The sequence below is a fragment of the Colletotrichum costaricense genome (genome assembly GCF_030867565.1).
Source record: "Colletotrichum costaricense strain IMI 309622 chromosome Unknown Scaffold_11.1, whole genome shotgun sequence".
NCBI lineage: Eukaryota > Fungi > Ascomycota > Sordariomycetes > Glomerellales > Glomerellaceae > Colletotrichum > Colletotrichum costaricense.
The window spans coordinates 880,121-900,283 of NW_026848240.1; the positions used below are offsets into that span (position 1 = coordinate 880,121).

General features: G+C 54.7%; 8 protein-coding genes across 8 annotated transcripts; 4 read left to right on the forward strand and 4 right to left on the reverse strand.

Moving 5' to 3' along the window:
• Window positions 1-1,166: 1,166 nt before the first annotated feature.
• Window positions 1,167-2,129, forward strand: CCOS01_10652 (uncharacterized protein; the record flags this gene model as incomplete). The annotated part of the gene is made up of 1 exon (XM_060458806.1): window positions 1,167-2,129. The coding sequence occupies one exon, from the start codon at window positions 1,167-1,169 to the stop codon at window positions 2,127-2,129; it is 963 nt and encodes a 320-aa protein (XP_060310608.1).
• A 1,480-nt stretch (window positions 2,130-3,609) lies between these two features.
• On the reverse strand, window positions 3,610-5,147 carry CCOS01_10653 (SH3 domain-containing protein; the record flags this gene model as incomplete). The annotated part of the gene is made up of 4 exons (XM_060458807.1): window positions 3,610-3,673; window positions 3,729-4,768; window positions 4,903-5,006; window positions 5,111-5,147. 4 exons carry the CDS (start codon window positions 5,145-5,147, stop codon window positions 3,610-3,612), a joined length of 1,245 nt encoding a protein of 414 aa, XP_060310609.1.
• Window positions 5,148-5,837: 690 nt separating this feature from the next.
• Window positions 5,838-6,269, reverse strand: CCOS01_10654 (uncharacterized protein; the record flags this gene model as incomplete). The annotated part of the gene is made up of 1 exon (XM_060458808.1): window positions 5,838-6,269. The coding sequence occupies one exon, from the start codon at window positions 6,267-6,269 to the stop codon at window positions 5,838-5,840; it is 432 nt and encodes a 143-aa protein (XP_060310610.1).
• Window positions 6,270-6,650: 381 nt separating this feature from the next.
• On the forward strand, window positions 6,651-7,206 carry CCOS01_10655 (uncharacterized protein; the record flags this gene model as incomplete). Its single annotated transcript, XM_060458809.1, has 2 exons — window positions 6,651-6,785; window positions 7,048-7,206. 2 exons carry the CDS (start codon window positions 6,651-6,653, stop codon window positions 7,204-7,206), a joined length of 294 nt encoding a protein of 97 aa, XP_060310611.1.
• Window positions 7,207-7,816: 610 nt separating this feature from the next.
• CCOS01_10656 (uncharacterized protein) lies at window positions 7,817-9,603 on the reverse strand (the record flags this gene model as incomplete). Its single annotated transcript, XM_060458810.1, has 2 exons — window positions 7,817-9,420; window positions 9,486-9,603. 2 exons carry the CDS (start codon window positions 9,601-9,603, stop codon window positions 7,817-7,819), a joined length of 1,722 nt encoding a protein of 573 aa, XP_060310612.1.
• Window positions 9,604-11,653: 2,050 nt separating this feature from the next.
• CCOS01_10657 (phosphoglycerate dehydrogenase) lies at window positions 11,654-13,357 on the forward strand (the record flags this gene model as incomplete). Its single annotated transcript, XM_060458811.1, has 1 exon — window positions 11,654-13,357. The coding sequence occupies one exon, from the start codon at window positions 11,654-11,656 to the stop codon at window positions 13,355-13,357; it is 1,704 nt and encodes a 567-aa protein (XP_060310613.1).
• Window positions 13,358-15,432: 2,075 nt separating this feature from the next.
• On the forward strand, window positions 15,433-17,895 carry CCOS01_10658 (uncharacterized protein; the record flags this gene model as incomplete). Its single annotated transcript, XM_060458812.1, has 4 exons — window positions 15,433-15,680; window positions 15,747-15,973; window positions 16,028-16,697; window positions 16,746-17,895. The coding sequence occupies 4 exons, from the start codon at window positions 15,433-15,435 to the stop codon at window positions 17,893-17,895; spliced, it is 2,295 nt and encodes a 764-aa protein (XP_060310614.1).
• Window positions 17,896-18,129: 234 nt separating this feature from the next.
• Window positions 18,130-19,437, reverse strand: CCOS01_10659 (carboxy-cis,cis-muconate cyclase; the record flags this gene model as incomplete). The annotated part of the gene is made up of 3 exons (XM_060458813.1): window positions 18,130-18,968; window positions 19,075-19,183; window positions 19,291-19,437. The coding sequence occupies 3 exons, from the start codon at window positions 19,435-19,437 to the stop codon at window positions 18,130-18,132; spliced, it is 1,095 nt and encodes a 364-aa protein (XP_060310615.1).
• Window positions 19,438-20,163: the final 726 nt, after the last annotated feature.

Here is a 20,163-nt window from a genome sequence, read left to right on the forward strand (position 1 = left end):
ATCATCCGACGTGTATTCCGTAGACGATCAGGGTCATTCCAGCCAAGCACCGGATACCAGCCGGTCTCCGCGACTACTTGTGACCCATTAAAGCCTTCTCGAGCCGAAGCATGTAGTGATTCTGAACGACATCTTGAGGTGTCACAAGGACGAGGGTGGGATATTCCCACCCCCGTAGGTACGGTACTTCTATCAAACGGGGCAAGCATTTCGGCGTGCATGTTGAGGGGTAAGGCTCAGAGCGCGCGAATCAAGGTACGGGGTTGGGATGACATCAATTGCGCCCGTCAATCCGCCTTGTGTTGCTACGTGAATGGATCGATCCTGTAGTCCTCTTCAAGACGTGCGTTGTCGTGGGCAACACCAACCATGGCTCAATGTGTCGTCACACCAAAATTGCACTTCATCCTGCGGGCTCCGGCTTGAATCGGTGTGAACCCTGTCTTTCACCGAGACCTTGCATGGAGCGGTGTCGAAATTACAATCGCTCATGCACAGCACGAGGAAATTCCATTCCAGCCGGTGCATCGCATGTAGAGTTGCGGTTCATTCGTGTGAACGAATCAGTGTCTGATCAGGAAGATACCCTGACCCTTGAAGACATCACTCCTCATTTGCCTGTGTGTACTGGCAGCCATCTGTGACAGCCTCACATCACTAGCCATCGCGACGACTGCCTGGAACCTATCCTTGCGGTCGCCTTCCTAGCGGCTCGCCTTGCTGGTGGTTCGCCATCCTCATGGTTCGCGTCATGGGGTTCAACGGCATTGCTTCGAACTTATAGCTCTCTCAATATTTATCGGAGGCTGCCGATATCAAGTGTGTATCACCTAAGTAGTTCGACTTTCCTAAGAGCTTGGTCTTATTGCTGGTCCATACCCGATAATCTTCGCTTCGATTCGCTCCTTTGAGACACCATCTGTGTACAACCTCATTTCAACAAGACGATTTTATTAATAATACCAAACACATACTTCTAGGTTCGTAGGATACTACTAGCGTGAAAACATCTTGATCTCTGACTTTTACCCAGTTTAGACTCCCAAACCTCGCGACTCCAAAACGTGCCTGACCGAAATCCCGGGCAAAGACACGAACCTCGAGCACCAACCGAACACTCGGCGAATCGTGTGTAGAAAGAAGAATTGGAGAACAACATTGCCATTATGAGTTACAACGAGCAGCTGAACGAGGGCCATCATGGCCCGCCATCAACGCCGGCAGGCCAACCACCACCTAACCGAAATGGAAGCATCCCCGCAGGGTCTGGATCTATTAGCGTGCCAGGGTCGAACTTGCTTCCGATGGTGGACCTGGAGTCTTTGAGTCCCCAGCAGACCATCAATATGGAAGCAAAGAATGACCAAGGCTTGTTTGAGACGGTCCTCGCGGCTAGTACTGGTCTCGACTACTCTTATGCTAGTTCCAGCACCGTAGCTACCCTTGGACTCCGCAAGCTGCCTCTGTCCCCTACCCATAACAGGCGCCTCTTCCACACACCCTTCGGTATCATGATGCTCAAAGACTTCGCCTCCTTCACAGTTCGAGTACCCGAGGCTAACGTGCCGGAAGTCGACGTCAATGTCGCCGTGCTTGGCCCGGAATACTGCTGGAAGGATGTTGAGATTTTCTTCGGCATGAATCTTTCGAGGAAGATGGCGGAAGCTAGGGCGCATTCGGCCTCTAACGACACTGTTCCCGAGAGGGAGCAGCTCGAGATAAACGGAGACGTACCTGCGCTTCCGCCTGAGATAGGTGAGGTGCCTCTGTCAGCATCGAGACGAATCATTGGGATCGATACCATCGCCGCGGTCCATAGTGCAATCAGTCACGGACGTGCCGGCCGTCGGGTGGGTCGACCAGTCGCCGATGCGGACCTTACTATCCGGACCACCGATCTGATGTTAGTGGAGCCCGCCGCCGGCCACTCCCGATCCACTAGTGGACTAGGAGCGACACCCGTTTTCACAACCGGCGGCACTACTGGGTCATCCCCCCCTTCAACGTATGCACTGGATCGGTCTAGGAACTCGTACCACTCCTCGCAATGTGAACAACTGGCCCCTATCGGCGACTCCCTTGATGTCCTCGAGCCAGGTACCTCACCTGGCGGAGAGGATGACAAATGAACAAGTTGAGTCATCACGATGCCGCTTGCGGTCATTGTAATCACTAACAGCAAGGCAGCTTTTGATACCTGGATTGGCATCGCCTATGCGCGCAAATTAGATTGAAGAAGCGATCTCGAAAGTGACACATTGCTGGAAAGGTTCCGGGCTTATGTAGTGCTACGACGAGCCATATACGTATTAGTTGCAGACCAGATACCGAGTAGGCTTTCGGATCATCTTCTCAAACGTAATGTGTTAGTTTGAGGAGTCGTATCCTATTAGTAGCATCGGACAAATTGGACCAATGGGCGCTTGTTTAGTTACATGTTCAAAATAAGGTATCCGCAACTATCAAAGCTAACGGACATTGTCAATATAAAGCGCTTCTTCCCGAGAACAGTAACCTGGACGAGAACAGAAGCAGGGCAGGTTTGAAACCACTTGATTAAGTGACCTTCAGGAGGTATGTTTCCTAGGCCAACATATTTTACTAATGACCCAACGCGGCAGATGAAAGAATGACATCATATGAGGAGACCGCCTCTCACGAGAAGTAATTGCACAGTTCCCATCTCAGTCTCCATTGCGAGGCACCTCCAGCGGTAGCCTCAGAAAGAGTACATCATTCAGATAGTCAAGCATCAGTAAAAGATATCCAGCTTAAGCCACAATACAAGAAGCATGCCTGTGCCCCAGTTACCACCAAATTGATGCACTCTTTATGAGGAGATTGGGCAGAATTCCGTCTACAGCTAATCCTACGGTCGTCTTGAGGTGAAGTTGCAATGCTGGACGTTTCCTGACTCAGCAAAGAACCAGTCCCAGAAACAACGTTTCAACCCGCATCGACAAGCTTTCCCCAGATCGTCCCAAGGACCACTGAAACAAGTTGCCCCTGCCTCGTACCCGTCGGCAAGCGGCAAGCGTCGATCTTTCCTGACATCATGGTTCTGATACTCACCTGTTGATCTGTGTTGCTTGAAAATGTGTTTGGGAGAGCCTCGGTTTATTCAACAACACGACGGTCAGTCGGTCCGGTCCGCATGTGGACTTGCGTCCGACCATTGACCCCATCTGTGCCACTGCCTCATCACATAGTCGATTTGTCACGCGGGGATACGAATGGTGCGATAAAAATGTGTCATAAGACGGAGTGTTCTTTTCGTTTCCCCAAAGCCTATGGCCTATGATGGACGTTTATGCTGTGAGGCAATTACACAAGAAGAAACATCTTCCCGCGCCTCCTTGATCCAAACGCCAGGACTTGTTAAAACGAGGTTTGGTCGTTATCATTAAGGACGTCGTTGGAAAGCAGGATGAGAAAGGACCATCCGGAGTATCATGAAAAAGCAATAGGATCTTGCGGTGGCGTTTGTTCTCCTCCACTATCCCCTTTGTACCTGCATCAGGTATGCATTTTGGTTCGATCATGCTTTGAATGGAAAGCATTTGGGTATTCGGGTTTGCACCAGGTTCGCGTTCGAGCCGTCGGTTCAGCTTACTCACGCATCTTCACGTAGTTGCTGGGGAAGATGCCGTGTCTCGTTCCGATCATGCCGGTCCTGTCGTGAATGTCAGCTTTACACCCGTAAAACAAAGAAACACCCTTTCACATACCACCAGTCAGTCTCGCTCTCGGTCTTCTTCAGCACCGTGATAACGTCGCCCTTCTTGAATCCTAGATCACCAGGCTGGTCGGCATCAAATGTGAACAGCGCAACGGCCTCGTTCTTCTTGAGCATGGCCGCCTTGCCAGTGAAGTTCGGCTTGGGAGCAGCCGGTCTACCAGGGGGACCCGTCTTCTGATCGTTGAGGCCGAAGTTGGGCGATGGGTTGTCTCTGTAGACGTATTCGTCATTGCCTCTTGAAGCAAATGTGTTGGAGCGTGAGACTCCAGTGTTGGAACGCGAAACTCCACCGAAACCGCCTCCAGCAGGTCTATCATAGACATCGTCCTGCCATGTGCTGGATCTCTTGGGTCCTCCAAACTCGCTGGCGCCACTATCTCCACCACCAAACACACTGCTGCGGTTGTTGTTTCCAAACTCTCGGCTGTTGTTGCCGTTCCAATCGTCCTGGCCCTGGCCCTGGTCGTAAACGGGAATGTCGTTGTACATGGAATCGTTAGCCTGACCGGTGCGGCCGGCATTGAAGGCGCGGGAGTTGAGGATGTTCATCAGGGGCGCGGCCTGGGGCGGGGAGCGGACGCTGCCGGTCAAGATCTGGGCGGCGGTGTAGCGGGTGCCGTACAGCTTCTCGTTGGCGTCGCGGCGCTCGATGATCACGGAGCCCTCCAGCGAAACACCGGCGAAAAGACCCTTGGTCTTGGAGTAGGAGAATATACCGGCAACACTCTTCAGGGAAGCGGCACCGGCGGCCTCGGCGTTGCGGCCCACGGGACCAGCGGCGATGGAAACGTTTCCACCAAGCGTAAGCGAACCAGCCTGCGCGAAGGTCTTGACGGCACTCGCATCGTTCAGAATAAAGACGAAGTCGGTCAACTCAAAACCAATCTGTCCACCAAATCCCGCACCTGCCGTGCCGATAGCGCTTGGCGCACTCCATGATCCATCAGGAAGTCGCGAAACGACGAGACCGCTACCGAAGCGGCCGGAACCGAGGAAACCGGCCTTGAGGACGGTGAGAATCGCAAGACCCTAATTACACGCATTATCTGTCAGTATCGCATCGGCTTGGGGGTGGTTATCGTGAGCGGTGGGAGGCCTCTGGGCATCGAATGCGCCAAGGCAGGCGGGGGATGGCAGATCGCGGGGTGGGAAATATGGCTCACCTTCGCGTTGGCGAGGACGGAGGGAGGAATGATCTTGTCGGGGCTGAAGGCTTGACGAGGGTCGATAAACGACGTCAGGATCTTGCCGCACTTTTTGCATTCCGCTATTGTGGTTCGGTCAGCTCATCTGTTGCGACTGAACAGGATGACGGGTGCGATGGTGCAGCGGGATCACCGGCACCAGCCACAAAATAATGGGTGGACTTACACGCCATAGACGACGGGAGCGGGTTGTGGAGGCCCATGCTGACGGTGTCGAGAGAGAGGAATTACGATTGAGTGGGATGTTTTTTCCTCAAGATTCGGTCGGGGAGGAAGAAAGAGTGAAAAGGGTGTCGAGGGTTGGAGGTGAAGAGAGGGAAAGAAGAAAGAGAGACACGAAAAGGTGAAAGCGTGTGCCTGGGATTGCGATTAGGTATCCGTAGGTCAAGTAGGTATTACGGATACGGTTTCTTGGGGATCCTTCCTCGTCCACGGTTCCCGCAGTAAGGTAGCTGCGTGCACCCACCTCCACGTAATTAACGATTTAGTGGGGTTGTGCCGCGATAGGTGAGGATGAGAGCCGCCGAGAGGCCTGCGCCTCTTCTAAAGTTCTTTCCTTCGTCGGTTGCTATGTGCCGTGAGCTTTGCTTTGCTTTTCTCCTAGTCTCATTAGGCACGTCTTGTTAATCTTATTAATCCCGTTGGGCTTGGCGGATGGAAAGTGTTCCGGGAGGAAGGAGAATGGGCATCAATTGTTGTTTTCTTTCCTGCTTTCTGCTTCTTTTTAAGCTTTCATGGCTTTTCAGCCGAACTCTCGTATCGGACGACGCAGGTTCATCAAACAAACGAAGCGCAATAATTCATCGATATCCACTCGAGCGCGTCATCTCAGCTGGTAGAAGCTTTCAAATCATGAATACTTCTTCTCGAGTGCCAGGTGACATGCCCCTTCATTATCTCCGGGCTGGGATAGCCGTAGCAAAAATTCGAGAAATCACGGACCATGGACCGGGGGAGCTTGGTGTAAGCTGGGCTCTGGCTGCCCTGGTGAGGCGGCGCAAAGGAGGCGTGACCTGGACGGAGTGAGGTAATTCGCGGGGTACTTCTGAAGTCCTGTCTGTTCGGGTTCGGCGCCAGTGTGGCGCAGGCCACTGACGCGCAACCCCCACCGTCAAGGATGGCGTTCCGAGCAGCGCGCGCCCACACCAGCGGGCAGCAGCGATGGACGCCTCGGCCGCGCAGTGACCACCTGCTGCTGACGGGACTGGCAGTGGCCCACCCGGCTCCAGTTCCATCCGCGCAGTTCCAGCCTCGCCTTTGTGAGGAAAGACGCACCGGCCCCCGAAACCTCCGCCGTCATTGGTTTCGCCGCCAGAATTGACCATTTTTGCAACTTCATCACCAAACCTCACGAACCACGAACTACCAACCACAAACCATCGCGCACCACATCCGACTCCTCTCCTCTTCTAACGAAGCAGTCACCGCTAGGAGGACGCTCATCAATCTACGAGAAAAGTGCGGCGTTAGATCGTGGCATAGTCGTCTCTCAACGACTGCAACCACACGCCACCTTCAGAGACCGACGATCTCGCACGCGCGGCAACTCGCCATAAGCCTCAGCGGCGAGGAACGACACCCAGAAAACAACCCGCACTACTCGGGTGCTGGGATTTACTTTGCCACCGCCGGTTCTCATCAAGTCTCATCGAAGAACTTTCGTACCCCTATTCCCTAGAGGAAAAGAACAAGGAAACTCTGCCAAAATGTCAGAAGCCTACGAGCGCGAACGCCAAAACAACGCCCGTCTCGACGAGCTCTCAGCAAAGGTCTCCGCCCTCAGAGGCGTGACCGTCGACATCTACGACAATGCGCGCGCCCACGAGGTCATTGACAGCACGGTATGTTCCCTCGTCGCCTTGTCTTTTCGCTTCGCTTTCCTTTCCTGAACCCCCTTTTTCAACATTTCGTTGGCAAGATACCCCTGGTATTACATGATGAGGAACATTGGTCCGTGTTTCGGAGGCAGCCTCAAGACCTGCTGTTTGACGACAGAACCAGCACTTTGTGCAACTCTGACCCCTACCGTCCTGCCCATATTCTGTCCATCAAGTCATCAGTCTTTCCGTGAGATAGGCCACTGACGATCATGGCTCCATCTAGTCCGAGACGTTCTCATCCATGTCGACCCAGCTCAAGGGCTCCGCCGGCCGGTTAACGCGCATGGCCGCCTCTGGAAACAAGGTCGCCATCCTCAAGCTGTCAGGCATCATCATTGGCATCTTTATCGTCCTTTACTACATCGCCAAGCTGTTCTTCTAAGAAGGAGGAACACGAAACAGACTAAATTTTACGACAAGCAGGCAGAGAACTGGGTAGCATGGGGGAAATCAATGACAAGGAGAGCAGAGCACATCGGCCGCCAAGGGAGAACTGAGTTTTTCTCGTATTTAAACAACGGAGTAAAGGGGGAGGTCCAATCCGACATCGGGGCCTCGGCATCAAACATGAAGGGAAACAAACATAACGGGAGTATTCAGATATATGACGGGCGTGGATGTTCAAATACCCTGCGCATGGAATCGGAGTTTGGGGGGTAGCACGGCGGCGACTGATTGTATCATCACTAGCAGCAAACTTGAGCAAGGCGTGCACTTTGTTTTTGCGTTTTGAGGATTGGAGATTTCCATCTTTTGCTTCAAGGTTTCTGGTAAATTCTTCATCTATGACGCTTTTGCAATTGAATTACAGATGCCATGAGACTCTCTCGTTCTCTCTCTCCTGCCCTGCCTCCAAACATGTCGTCACGTTTTTCATCGAGTGTCTATGTGCCAAAACGCAAATGATGTGCACTGTGATAGGTTGCAAAAACGCTCGTCCTATCTACCCCAGAGGCCCATGCCGCCCAAGATGTTCTCGCAATTTACTGCATTTACTGCCAAACATTGGAGAAGAGGTCCTCGCTGCCGCCTCCGATAGGCTTTGAAGAACCAGAGCCGGCGGCGGGCTCGGTGCTGCTCGTCCATCCACCAAACTCCTCGTCCGCCGCAACCTTGGGTGCGGCGCTGAAGCCGCCAGACGCTCCGGGAACGATTGGTGTGTTGGCGAATGAGTTGGAGGAGAGGCCTCCAGAGGAGCCCCATCCGCCAAAGTCGCCTCCGAGGGAGGGCTTGGGCGCTTCCGCGGCCTTGGGGGCCGCGGGTGCAGCGGCAGCCGTGGTCGCGTCGGGCGTGCTCCAGGCGTTGGAGCCCCAGACGTCGGATCCAGACCAGTTTCCTGAGCTGATTGTGCTGGTGGCAGCAGGTGTGGGAGCGGGGGAAGGTGCCTTGGGTTGAGAGAGGTTGAACACGGAGCTGGATGCGGGAGCGGGAGAGGGTTTGCTCGGGGCGGCGGCGGGTTGGGAAGGAGCCGAGAGGTCGAACAGATCTCCCATGGAAGACGTTGGCTGAGCGGGCTTAGGCTGGGCTGCAGCCGGGGCAGGGGAGCTGGACCAGCCAAATCCGCCGAAGCCGCTGTTGGACGGCTGCTTCTGGTGCGCAGCGGGCGCGGGTGCCGCTGCGGGCTTGGAGTCGAAGAAGCTTCCGCCGCTGAGACCTCCAAAGGCGCTTGATGACGATGCAGGCGGTGGTGATCTCGTGCTGCTCACCGGGCTTGACAGGCTCGCGAACGGGTCTGCCGCGGCAGGCTTGGGGCTGGTTGTGTTGTTGGAGAAGCTGAGGCTGCTGAAAGCGTCATTCATGCCTCCAAAGGACTGCTGCTGCTGGTGGCCAAAGGTGGGCGAGGGCATGCCGCCGAATGCGCCGCCTTGAGCCTGGGGCGCTTGCTGCTGCTGCTGGGGTTGCGGTCGCGGGGCAGAGGCATACAGGGACAGAATGGATTGCTTGAGGTCTGGCCTGGAGGGTCCTCCCATTCCACCGGTGTTGCTGGTGCTGGCTGGCCGAGGGGGGGCGGCGGGCTCGCCAAAGAAGTCCAAGCCCAGGAGAGAATCCTTGGTGCTCGTGGCCTTGGGAGGAGCGGGATCGGATTTCGGGGGTACCTTGCCGGGCTGGGGGCCGGCGGTGCTCGCTCTGGGGATGGGATCATCGCCGCCGATAAGATCGATTTGCGGCTGCGGGGCAGCGACGTTTCTTGGGGGCGCGGCGGACTTGCCGACCGAACTCTTGCGAACCGATTCTCTGCGCTCGACATTCTGCTTCTCCTTAACCAGGCTCAAGGGGACATCGTCGTCACCGTCTACGTCGAGGCTGGCGGGGTCGGGAATGGGGCCGTCCATTGTCCACCTCTTGAGCTCGTACTTGGTGCGGATAAAGTTCTCAATCTTGGATTCCGAGGGAACGTGGCCGGGCGCCAGCTTGGCCTCCCAATATTTGTTCGCGCGCGCATTGCCCCAGCTGAGGATGCTTCGGAGCTGCTCGTCGGTCCAGGAGTCGAGATCGACAGACTTGACTCTGCTAATGTGCGTACCCATGCCACGGTGAATGCCTGAACACCGGATGCAGATAAAGACACCGAGGTTCCAGCTGGCCCATCGCGGGTCTGCAATCATGACACAGTCAGCGGGAATCCCCGATTGAATGAAGATCGAATTGCCTGAGACTTACGCTTGTTCTTTTTGCAATCGGAGCATACTTTGTTGCACTCCAGTTTCAAGAGGCTCTTGATGGTCTGCTGGTTTTGGGCCGCTCTCTCGGCGGCGGGATTGGGCGGTCTTCTAGACATGGTGGCCTTTGATCGTTTTGTGGGAGGTGGACGGCGGGAGGTGATGGAGGGAGATTGAAGCAATGATTCGACGGATGGCTCTTATTTCGTCGTGGCGGCAGATGTAGTCGGAGAAAAGGGGACGCAGCGCAGGATCGCAAAGTTGACAACCTGGACCTTGAATGCCGTGGGCCTGCGATTGATATTATGAATTGCCTACAGACTCCACGCGGCGCTGATACCGGCCAGGTAAGGGGCAACTGGGGTCGAGACCGTAGAATTCGTCCCTGCCTAAGGCAGTGATGACGGCAGTGGAGGTGGGGTCCTCAGACTGTGGTGACATGCTTTGGCAGGTGCCTGCGGTTCAGTGGCAGGTGCCCATATATTGCAAGTCGGTTGCGTCTAAGTCATGTATTCTTGGGCCTTCGTGGCTAAGTCTTCATTCAATGCATCCTCCACGGCCGAAGCCCGGTCATTGTATCTCTCTTGAGATTGTTCATTTTCTTTCAGATATGGAGAATCTCACTGGTGCAAATCATCACCGTAGTACAAGATCTAATTACCTGAGTACGTCGCGAAGTCTTGGCCTAGAGCATTCTTGCACTAGGTCCATGTGAAGAGAGTTTAGAAGAGAGAAGGTGATGCGTGGAAGAAGTAAAAGATAAGATAGGAGGTCTAACGTTTGACTCGTTTCTATCGTACACAACTGGCAAGTCCTTGATGCCACTCTGTTGCAATCCGATGGGCTACCACCTCGATACCTCCAATATGTTGGAATCATGTAGGTTTTAGGGTAGGCAGCCGAGGACTTGCTGCTTCCGCCGTCGAGCTTTAGTAGCTGCCTAAATGCAGGATGACGGAAAGTGCAATTGAGTTGGTTGTTGAAACCATCTGGCCATTGCTGGCTTACATGCAAACTACTATATGGACACATACTCCTCTACTCAAATGGTGTGGTCAATGGGAAGACGAGCACTTGGGACTTGAGCGTGGTAGAGCCGACTGAAGACCGCTTCAACTAGCAGAAGCCTTGCCCACACACACACACACACACACACACACACACACACACACACACACACACATATTCTCTCTCCCACATACATGAATGCTGGCGTGCGGAGTAGCATGCAAGTTTCTAGTCAGTCTTCCGTCAATAATAGCAGTTTGACCTGTAGGGTTAGAGGCCGCCCTTACGACCGACATCAGAATTAGCAGAATGAGTATATCTTCCGGAATGAACAGGTTCTTTCCAGACCATCCAGGTTTCCCTGGTTCTCTCGCGAGAATATGATGGCTTCACCACTACCTTGATGGACCACCCAACGGCAAGGGCGCCAGCAGATCTCGTCTCGGACCTGCAACAGCACCCAAGATCACCGCCTTGTGCCACGTCGTGTGGGTTGCAGTCCGCCTGGAAGCTCAGCGCTCCTCCAATCGAGGATACGTCGGCAGCGCTTGCTCCAAGCAGCATGGATGGCTGCAAACATGTCGCAGAGCGAAAAAGGCCGGAGCATGTAAACCGCCCAGTAAAGTTGCGGGGGCGGGACGCCGGTGCATTAGCTGAACGTGGGGGAAGTGAGGGGTCGCTCGTCCGCGACTTGGACTCGCACCTTAATCCGTCGCATCTTGAGGCCTCTCGAACAGATCCTCTCTTTGCCATAGGCAGGATGTCTCTCGCGTCCGCGTCTGTTTGACCTGCGGCGTCACATCCCGCATCGGACATCCAGCTTAGCACATGCCATTAGCTGAGCCAATTTGTCTCGAGGGTGGAGGGGCGCGATATCGCTTTCCGTCTATCTCGGAGTGTCGTCCCTGGAGAGCCGGCCCAAACGTGCAACCTTCCACCCGTCGTGGCAACTTCGACATCGGACGTAGCTAACAACGCAATGCGGGGGATACTTGGTTGGTATATAACCTTTGTCGGCTGTCGCGTTTGTGTACTTGTTTGTTTCGCTCAAATTCTCTCGCTCCGACTTCAGGCTCTCTGAAATAGTCGGCTGCTTCCCATCCTTTTCCAAAACGTTCCCGCCCACTTGAACCATCCTTTGCTCAATATTGTCCCGCCGTCATGGCTCCTTCTGCAATCGAGAAGATCACGTCGACGGTGTCCTCCTTCGCGTCTGATAGACTCCGCATCCTTGTTCCTGAGAAGGTTTCCTCAGATGGTCTTGCACTCCTGAAAGACAAATACGATGTTGACAACCGCGCGGGGTTGTCTCCCGAAGAGCTCATCGAAGCGATCCCCAACTACCACGCACTGATTGTACGGTCCGAGACGAAGGTGAATGCGGATGTACTTGCTGCTGGCAGAAAGCTCCGCGTCGTTGCACGAGCCGGCGTGGGCGTGGACAACATTGACGTCGACGCAGCAACAAATCAGGGTATCATTGTCGTCAACTCGCCTTCTGGCAACATCGTTGCCGCTGCTGAGCACACGATTGCCCTCCTCCTCGCCACGGCTCGCAATGTCGGCCGCGCAGATACCACAATGAAGGATGGAAAGTGGGAGAGAGGCAAACTTGTTGGTGTCGAAGTTGGCAACAAGACCCTCGGTATTATCGGCCTCGGCAAGGTGGGAATGAAGGTTGCCCGAATGGCCATAGGCCTCGGCATGAAAGTGAAGGCGGTTGATCCGTATGCCAGTGCAGAGATTGCCGGCCAGGTCAACGTCGAGCTGGTAGCTGATCTCAAGAGTCTATTGCCGATTGTAGACTTCTTGACCATTCACACTCCGCTGATGGCGAGTACACTCGACTTGCTGAAAGAGGAGGAGTTCCAGCAAATGAAGAAGACTGCTAGAGTCCTCAATGTTGCGAGAGGCGGCGTGTACAACGAAGCAGCGCTTCTTCGTGCGTTGGATGAGGGATGGATCGCCGGAGCTGGTCTCGATGTCTTCACGGCAGAGCCACCTGTTGCTGAGTCGACAGCGTCTCAGCTGACCCGGCACCCCAAGGTCGTCGCCACCCCTCACCTGGGAGCCTCTACTGTCGAGGCTCAAGAGAACGTTTCGATGGACGTCTGTACGCAGGTGGCCGAGATCCTCCGCGGTGGATTGCCAACAGCAGCCGTCAATGCACCATTGATCATGCCGGAGGAGTATCGCAAGTTGCAACCGTTTGTGCGTCTTATCGAAAAGATGGGCGGGCTTTATACGCAGCACTTTGTCGGTAGTCGAGGGGGTATGATTGGTGGCCGGAAATTCGAGCTCATCTATCAGGGCGACCTGGCGGGCATCTCCAACACACGACCATTATACGCCGCGCTGGTAAAGGGGCTCGTTTCATCCATCAGCGACTCAGGCGGCCGAGATGTCAACATCGTGAACGCCAGCCTGACGGCTAAGGAAAAAGGCATCATCATCAGCGAGACGCACAGCGGGGAAGCGAAGAACGCAGTGTATGCCAGCTTGGTGACGCTCCGATCACACGGCGCAGATGGCGAGCAGGTCATTGAGGGATACGTGTCGGGGCAGAGCATCTACATCTCGAAGCTAGACCGATTCAGCGCAACTTTTCAGCCGCACGGAACGATGTTGGTGCTGCACAACTATGACGAGCCGGGCAAGATTGGCGGTGTCGGTATGGTGCTGGGCCAGCATGGGATCAATATCACCTTCATGCAGGTGGCCAGCTTGGACGGCGAGGAGAGGAAGGCAGAAGGAGGCAATGAGGCATTGATGATACTGGGCGTAAGAGGAGAGATAAGCGGTAAAGTGGTGGATGACTTGCAGCGAGAAGAGGGTATCTTGAACGTGAGCTTGGTAAGGTTGTGAGGATAAGATATCCCAATAGGCTTCCCTGGGGATTCGTAAGGTAGATGATGAATCCAAGCCGAGTGGATTCCACTTCACGTGCTTCATAGTCGTTTCTCTGCGAGACGTGGGCAAGAGCGAAGGTGGCCACTGGCCCCCCACGATTTCGTGGAGCTTGGCAACATTTGTGATCTTATTGGCGAGTGGCAGAGCTCAAGGGGAAGGTGGCATGAGGTAAATAACTGGGTACTCATAACTGTTATCGCAACACTAGTGGGCGGACATTTAGTGCCTAACGAGATCATTGACAATCTGGAGGAATATTTAAGGTTTGGCAATTCTATCACCAGATGCATGAGAGGCACGAGATCTCTTACCATATTTTGACACTGGCAGCTGAATAAACATCTTTACGTTTGGCTGTAAGAGTTCGGGTATCGGCAGCGAAGAAGGACCGTTCACTCGTGCTGTTGCAGCTCCTGCGACAAGTTACCTGCGCATCTGAAGTTTTATGCAAGCCTTCCTAGTAAATGCACAAAACAACCCAAATGGCGTGGGGATTTGCTTGAAAGCGGGTCAATGTCACGTCAAGGTCTGTGAGCACTGAGAGCGAAGGCACAACCTTGCAAACTTGAATTGACCAACCTTGAGGTCATGATCTCGGCAATAGCAATCCTGAGCGTACGGCTGCGTGTGAGCTGGTCGAGCAGAAGGATTGACTGACGTGTTTCGAGGTTGAGCTCTGCTAGGCCCTGACACGATACTATTCATGGTGTTTCTCGAGCTCTGGCTGGTATTATGTGTACGGTACCTTAAGACAGCATGTAGCAGCTTGCTTGTATTGCTAGACCGAAAAACTGAGGCGAGATACATGGCTCTGTGCTCTTAGTGGTTGGTGGCCAGACGCGAGGTAACGTCGACAGGAGGCAAGGAACAGGCTAGCAAAATAGTTCAATTGCACCGATCAGAGTTTTTGAACATGTGCATACACTAGGTACGGATAAGGATAGGCCTGGATGTGTGGTCGACCCTGACTTTGAGCTTCAACCGGAAGAAGCTTCGAGATATTGACTTGCGCTTCACTCAGGAACATCAGCGAACAGGCAGAGCATCAATTGCTCAGGAGACCTGCTTACAGATATGCTGCTTCATCAAGTCTTACATAATTTACCCCAGATTTTGCACAATCCCTGGCGTCACTTATGGAATGACGAGACAAAAGTATCGCGGCAAGAAAGGCAAAAGGCGGGGCGAGTGAGACGAGGTTGCGAGGGAAAATGCGCAACACAGACTTTTGCCCATTCCGAATAGCCGAATTAAAGACCTTGAGAGAGAGGTACGTGCCGATGACAGCGCTGTCTCCCATGTACTACCCAGAGTCTACTTGAACAATTTGCGTGCCAGTGCGGAGGTTCTTGAGGTCTCTGCGGCAATGATGCATCATTCTCTCAGGCTTCGCATTGTAGACGACCCGCCCCCCGACCGTTGATGACGCCAAGCTTGTGCACCACGAGAGCAAATGATTGGCTGGTCTCGGTAGCACACCAACGAGAAAGAAGCAAAGCTTCCGGCGACAGGTGCCCCTCGGCCCCCCAAAGCTACCTTAAGGAACTCTGGGTACCTCTCACCTCTCTCGGCGCCCTTGTGCTTTCTCCGTCTCCATGAGCTATTGATCACCATCTGTGTGTTTTTCTCATTCATTTTAGTTTTTAACTTTCTCAACTCTCGTCCCTATAAACTCCTACCCTCGACATAGCTCTGCAGCCCTCCTCACATCATCAACAAAGTGCCATTGCAAGACCCATCTGCAAGGCACCGTCACTCGAACCATCGCTACCCACAGCAGAATCCACTCGTCTTCCGATCTTGGCTCGTTTGGTGGAGCTTGGCCGCTCGCCTTGTGCACTTGCGTACGCACAGCAGCTGCAGGTAAACAGAGGTGGAGTGCAGCACCTTTACCACCCTGACTCTGCCCCGTTTCTCGCCCGTCTCCCGCGTCCGCCGCATAAAATGTGCGCTTGACCTCGCTGCTTTCCCACCTACTACTCCACGACACTCTCACGACATCCGATTTCTCCATTGACGAGCCGAGTATTATGGCCACAAGGGGAGTCGTCCCGACACGACGGGGCAATAATGCCGGCGGCTTCGGCGTCTTCCGTACTGCCGTTCTCGGCCTTACCAAAGCCTTGACGCTGGGCGTTTCCTCCGTCGCCGCCGCGCCCATTCACGCGCGAGGCCATCACGATGAAGAGCCAGAGGCTGGTGATGCTTTCTGGCCCCTCATGGGTGCCTCCATTGCCCTGGTTTTGCTGGGAGGTGCCTTTGCAGGTCTGACCATTGCGTAAGTTCTTGTCTTGTTCGCATTTCCTACCAACTCCTATACCTGTTTGCTGACCTTGGCACTTAGCCTGATGGGACAGGACAGCATCTACCTCCAGGTTGTCGCCGGCGACCCCGACGAATCGCAATCCAAGAACGCCAAGCGTGTCTACGACCTTTTGAAGAAGGGCAAGCATTGGGTTCTGGTCACTTTACTCCTCTCCAACGTCATCGTCAACGAATCGCTACCCGTTGTTTTGGACCGCTGTCTTGGCGGCGGCGTTGAGGCCGTCGTTGGCAGTACTGTTCTCATTGGTACGTTGGAGTATATCCACCAGCGATAAACGACCTTTACTAACATATTGGCAGTCATCTTTGGCGAAGTCGTACCTCAATCCATCTGCGTTCGATACGGTCTCCAAATCGGTGGCTACATGTCCAAGCCTGTTCTTTTGCTCATGTGGCTTATGGCGCCTGTGGCTTGGCCTACTGCGAAGCTCCTCGACTGGGCGTTGGGCGAGGACCACGGCACCGTTTACAAGAAGAGTGGCCTCAAGACTTTGGTCACCCTGCACAAGTCCCTTGGCGAGGTTGGCGAACGCTTGAACCAGGACGAGGTCACCATCATCAGTGCTGTCTTGGACCTGAAGGACAAGCCCGTCGAGAACGTCATGACCCCAATGGACGATGTCTTTGTCATGGCCGAGGATACCGTATTGGACGAGAAGACCATGGACCAGATTCTTTCGGAGGGGTACTCCCGTATTCCCATCCATGCCACCGGAAAGCCGACCGATTTCGTTGGAATGCTTCTTGTCAAGATTCTCATCACATACGACCCTGAAGATTGTCTGCAGGTCAAGGATTTCCCACTGGCGACGCTTCCCGAGACCCGCCCTGAGACGAGCTGCTTGGACATTGTCAACTTCTTCCAGGAGGGCAAGTCGCATATGGTCCTGGTGTCCGAGTACCCCGGTGCCGACTACGGCGCTATTGGTGTCGTCACCCTTGAAGATGTCATTGAGGAACTTATCGGAGAGTAAGTTTACCACGACCGTACTGCAGAATGATTACTGACTCGTAGCAGAGAAATCATTGACGAATCCGACGTCTACATTGACGTTCACAAGGCCATCCGCCGCATGACCCCCGCCCCGAAGGCCCGAATCACCAAGAGGACAGGCCAGCCGTCCCCTCGACCGATCCCTGAGAACGGTGATCTCATCGAATTCGGAGACGAGCCGCAACCTCCCCATGAACGAAATGGTTCCATCAGTGCGCTCAGCGATGCGCCGGAGAACCTCTCCAGCAGCGCGCCTAGAACCACATTCCTCATGAGAAGAAGCTCGGCCGGACCTGACGGGCGCATGACTTCGTCTGCTGTCCCCGTGAAGGCCACCTTTGATGAGGCTAAGCAACACCTCAAGCATCTCGGTCCCTCTAACCGCGCGTCGAACCCAAAGAACACCAAGTCTACAACCGTCAAAATCAAGCCCGTCCAGACCGGAGCCCCCTTGTCGCAGATCCACAGCCCGTCCCCCAATCTTCGCCCTGCCTCTATAGCTGGAGAAGTCAGCGAGGAAAGACTGGAGCATGACACGGACGAGCATACCCCCCTTATGCGCCCTAAGCTGACCGGAAAGGGTGGCGTACATGCTATTCGCAAGAGCTATGGTGGGGCCGGCATGAGTGAGACTCAGGTTAGGCTCTCGAGTGCCGCTCACGACCACGACGCCGAGGGCGCCAAGGCCCCTGAAGGAGTCGATTTGCCCCCAACTGTCCCTGAACATGGCAGCCCAAAGGCCACACGGAGCGCGAGCCCTGAAGCAGCCCGGACGGACCTGACCATCATCGTCTCGCCTGGTCGGGCAAGCAGCGCGACGAGCGTCACTGATGTTATCGATGAAGGATCTGCCACCCCCAAGCGCCGACCCCTTGTTCGAAGTGGTAGCATCAGTGAGAACGTGGTCGAGACTAGCAGTGGAGTGCGGAAAATCATCATCCAGGCCGCCAGCTCCGATTCCGATGAAGCCGGGTCTAGAGGTTCCAAGGGCTCTTCCGGACACCGCTCGCGGGCTACTAGCCAGAGTAACAAGCAGTCTTCTAGCCACGATTCAGAAGGCGAGGAGCAGGAGAATGGCGACGGTGCGTCTAGCACGGCGCAGAGCACCAGCAACAATAGCCAGGCAGCAAGTAAGAAGAAGAACAGGAGGAAGAAGAGGAAAAACAAGTCGTAGATTGGGCGTAGTAAGATTGTGTAGGTGTTGGTGCTGTCCCCTGTATGATATCGCATAGTAATCTGAGCGGTTGCGGCGCTCATTCACCGTTGTTGCTCTCAAGTCAAATTTTTGGACCACTAATTTCCTGGTAACATGCTGAAGTTGATGTGATTGTTTGATTGTATGTTTCTATATTTTGCTTTATATTTGTTTCTCCTATTGTCCCCGCTACCTTGACCCCTCCCACCAGCCTCAATCGTACCAAATAGCATTCATTCCGAACCCGGGCTCGGGGATACGCAACCGCGCAACACGGCCCAGGAACTCGTCCTGCCAACGGTAGATCTCGATCCAGCCCTCCTGGTCGTCCGTGATGGCGATCCACTCGTCGCTCCAGTCGCAGGGGCTGACGGCGTTGCTGTGCCCGCCGCTCGTGGGCGTGGGGTTCAGGCAGATCTGCCTCTCGATGTGGCCGCTGTCGTCGAGCTTGAAAGCGGCGATGTAGCCCGTCACGTCGAAGCTGTTTGAGCGGGCCGTGGCGAAGAGGTACTTCCCGCTGTGGGAGAGGGTGCAGACGTCGGAGCGGTACATCTTCGTGGTCGCACCCGGGATACCCGGGGGGATGAGGGGGAAGGAGCGGTGGGTGTAGACGGGAAGGCGGGTGGCCGGGTCGACGACGTACTCGCAGAGGCGGTTGCCTGCCTCCATGAGGGCGTAGAGGTAGCGGCCCGTCGGGTGGATGGCGACCCAGCGGGGGTGGTCGCCTGGGTCCGGGGCGTCGACGGAGCCGACGAGCTCGAGTTCGGGGGAGTCGGGGGCGGTCTTCTTGTGGACCCAGAGCTTGTTGGCGGTGAGGTCGGCGGAGTAGAGGTAGGTTTCTGTGGGGTCGAAGACCATGCCGTGGATGCCCGTGTTGGGGTCGTAGGGGTAGTTTTGGACGTTTGTCTCGAGGGCGCCCGAGGAGGAGACGGAGAAGATGTTGCCGTGAGAGGCGTGCTTGTAGAAGGGGTTGCAGTAGACTGCGTAGGGGGGTTTTTGGGCCGCGAGGAGGAAGATTGCGCGGGTGTTTGTTGTTGAGAGGGCGGCGTTGGCTGGGAGGGACGGTGTTAGTTGGAAGACGTTCACGAGAGTGACGAGGTGGTCGTGATGTGACGCGATAAGGTGACATTGGCCCGCTTGCTATGAGAATGAACTTACGGTCGTGGGTCATGTCGTGAGAGGCCTCGTGGACGATTTCTGAGGGGCTCTTGACTGCGAAGCTTGCCCACTTCTTCATGGCGGCGCCGTAGAGGTTCTTCTTGTCATGCTGTGCAGTACATGTGTGTAAGCTAGTTTCTTGGTCACAATGGGATAGAATGCCACTAAGCTCATCCAAACTCAAGCTGATCTGCGGGTAGGTTGATCTGAACTTACGCTGAAGGTCATCCATGATATCGGCTGATCCTCTGGGATCTCGGTGCGCTTTACGAGCTCGAGGGTAAGCTTCTCGTCGTCGAAAGCGACGGTGAAGATGGCGCCTGGCGGGGTCCAGGTCCCGATCATGAGGTGGTGGACGGGCATCTTTGCGGTTGTTGAGAAGAGCCTAGCGGGGAAGCGTTTGGTTTGGAAGGCCGAGAGGAGACGGAAGGATCGCGAGAGCATGAGCTAGAGGGGAGGCCGTCACGAGGAGAGACAGAGAAATTGTAGTTCCAAAACGTCTCGGAGAATGTAGGAGCGAGGAAACTATGGCAAGTCGGGTGAGTTTCGCCGAGGTAATGAGGAAGCTCCAGGGATGTCGAGCTCCGATTGGCAAAAACGTCACGATGACTGGGTCAGGGGAATTCTCTTTACGAGAAACGTCAAGACAAAATCATGTGAAAGGGGAAGGGGGAGGTGTGGGAAAGATGTAAAGAAAACGAGGTGACGAAAGATTTAAGAAAAAGAGTAGGCAAGTTTGGTGTACCTTACAGCTCCTGCCCCTCGTCTCCGAACCCCGGACAACACGACGAGGGGCATGCAGCAGCAGCACCCGGTGCGTGGAGAGACGGGCCCGCTTTTTGACAGTTCGAGTGTGGGGTCGCCGCAATTTGGAGGGGCTGCTCGGGAGATGTGGCGGTAATTGGGCGGAAGGAACGATTGCTCCCGGCAGAGTATTCTTCCCCCACCTTTGGGCAGTCGATTCAGCCAGCGCTCCGGAGTTGTGATTTCACGGGACATCGAATGATAAGATAGCTTCATCTGCTGGTTCCTGCTTGAGGCTCTGAAAAGAAGTGGATTAGGTAACTATGGCCTCGTATGATACCAATG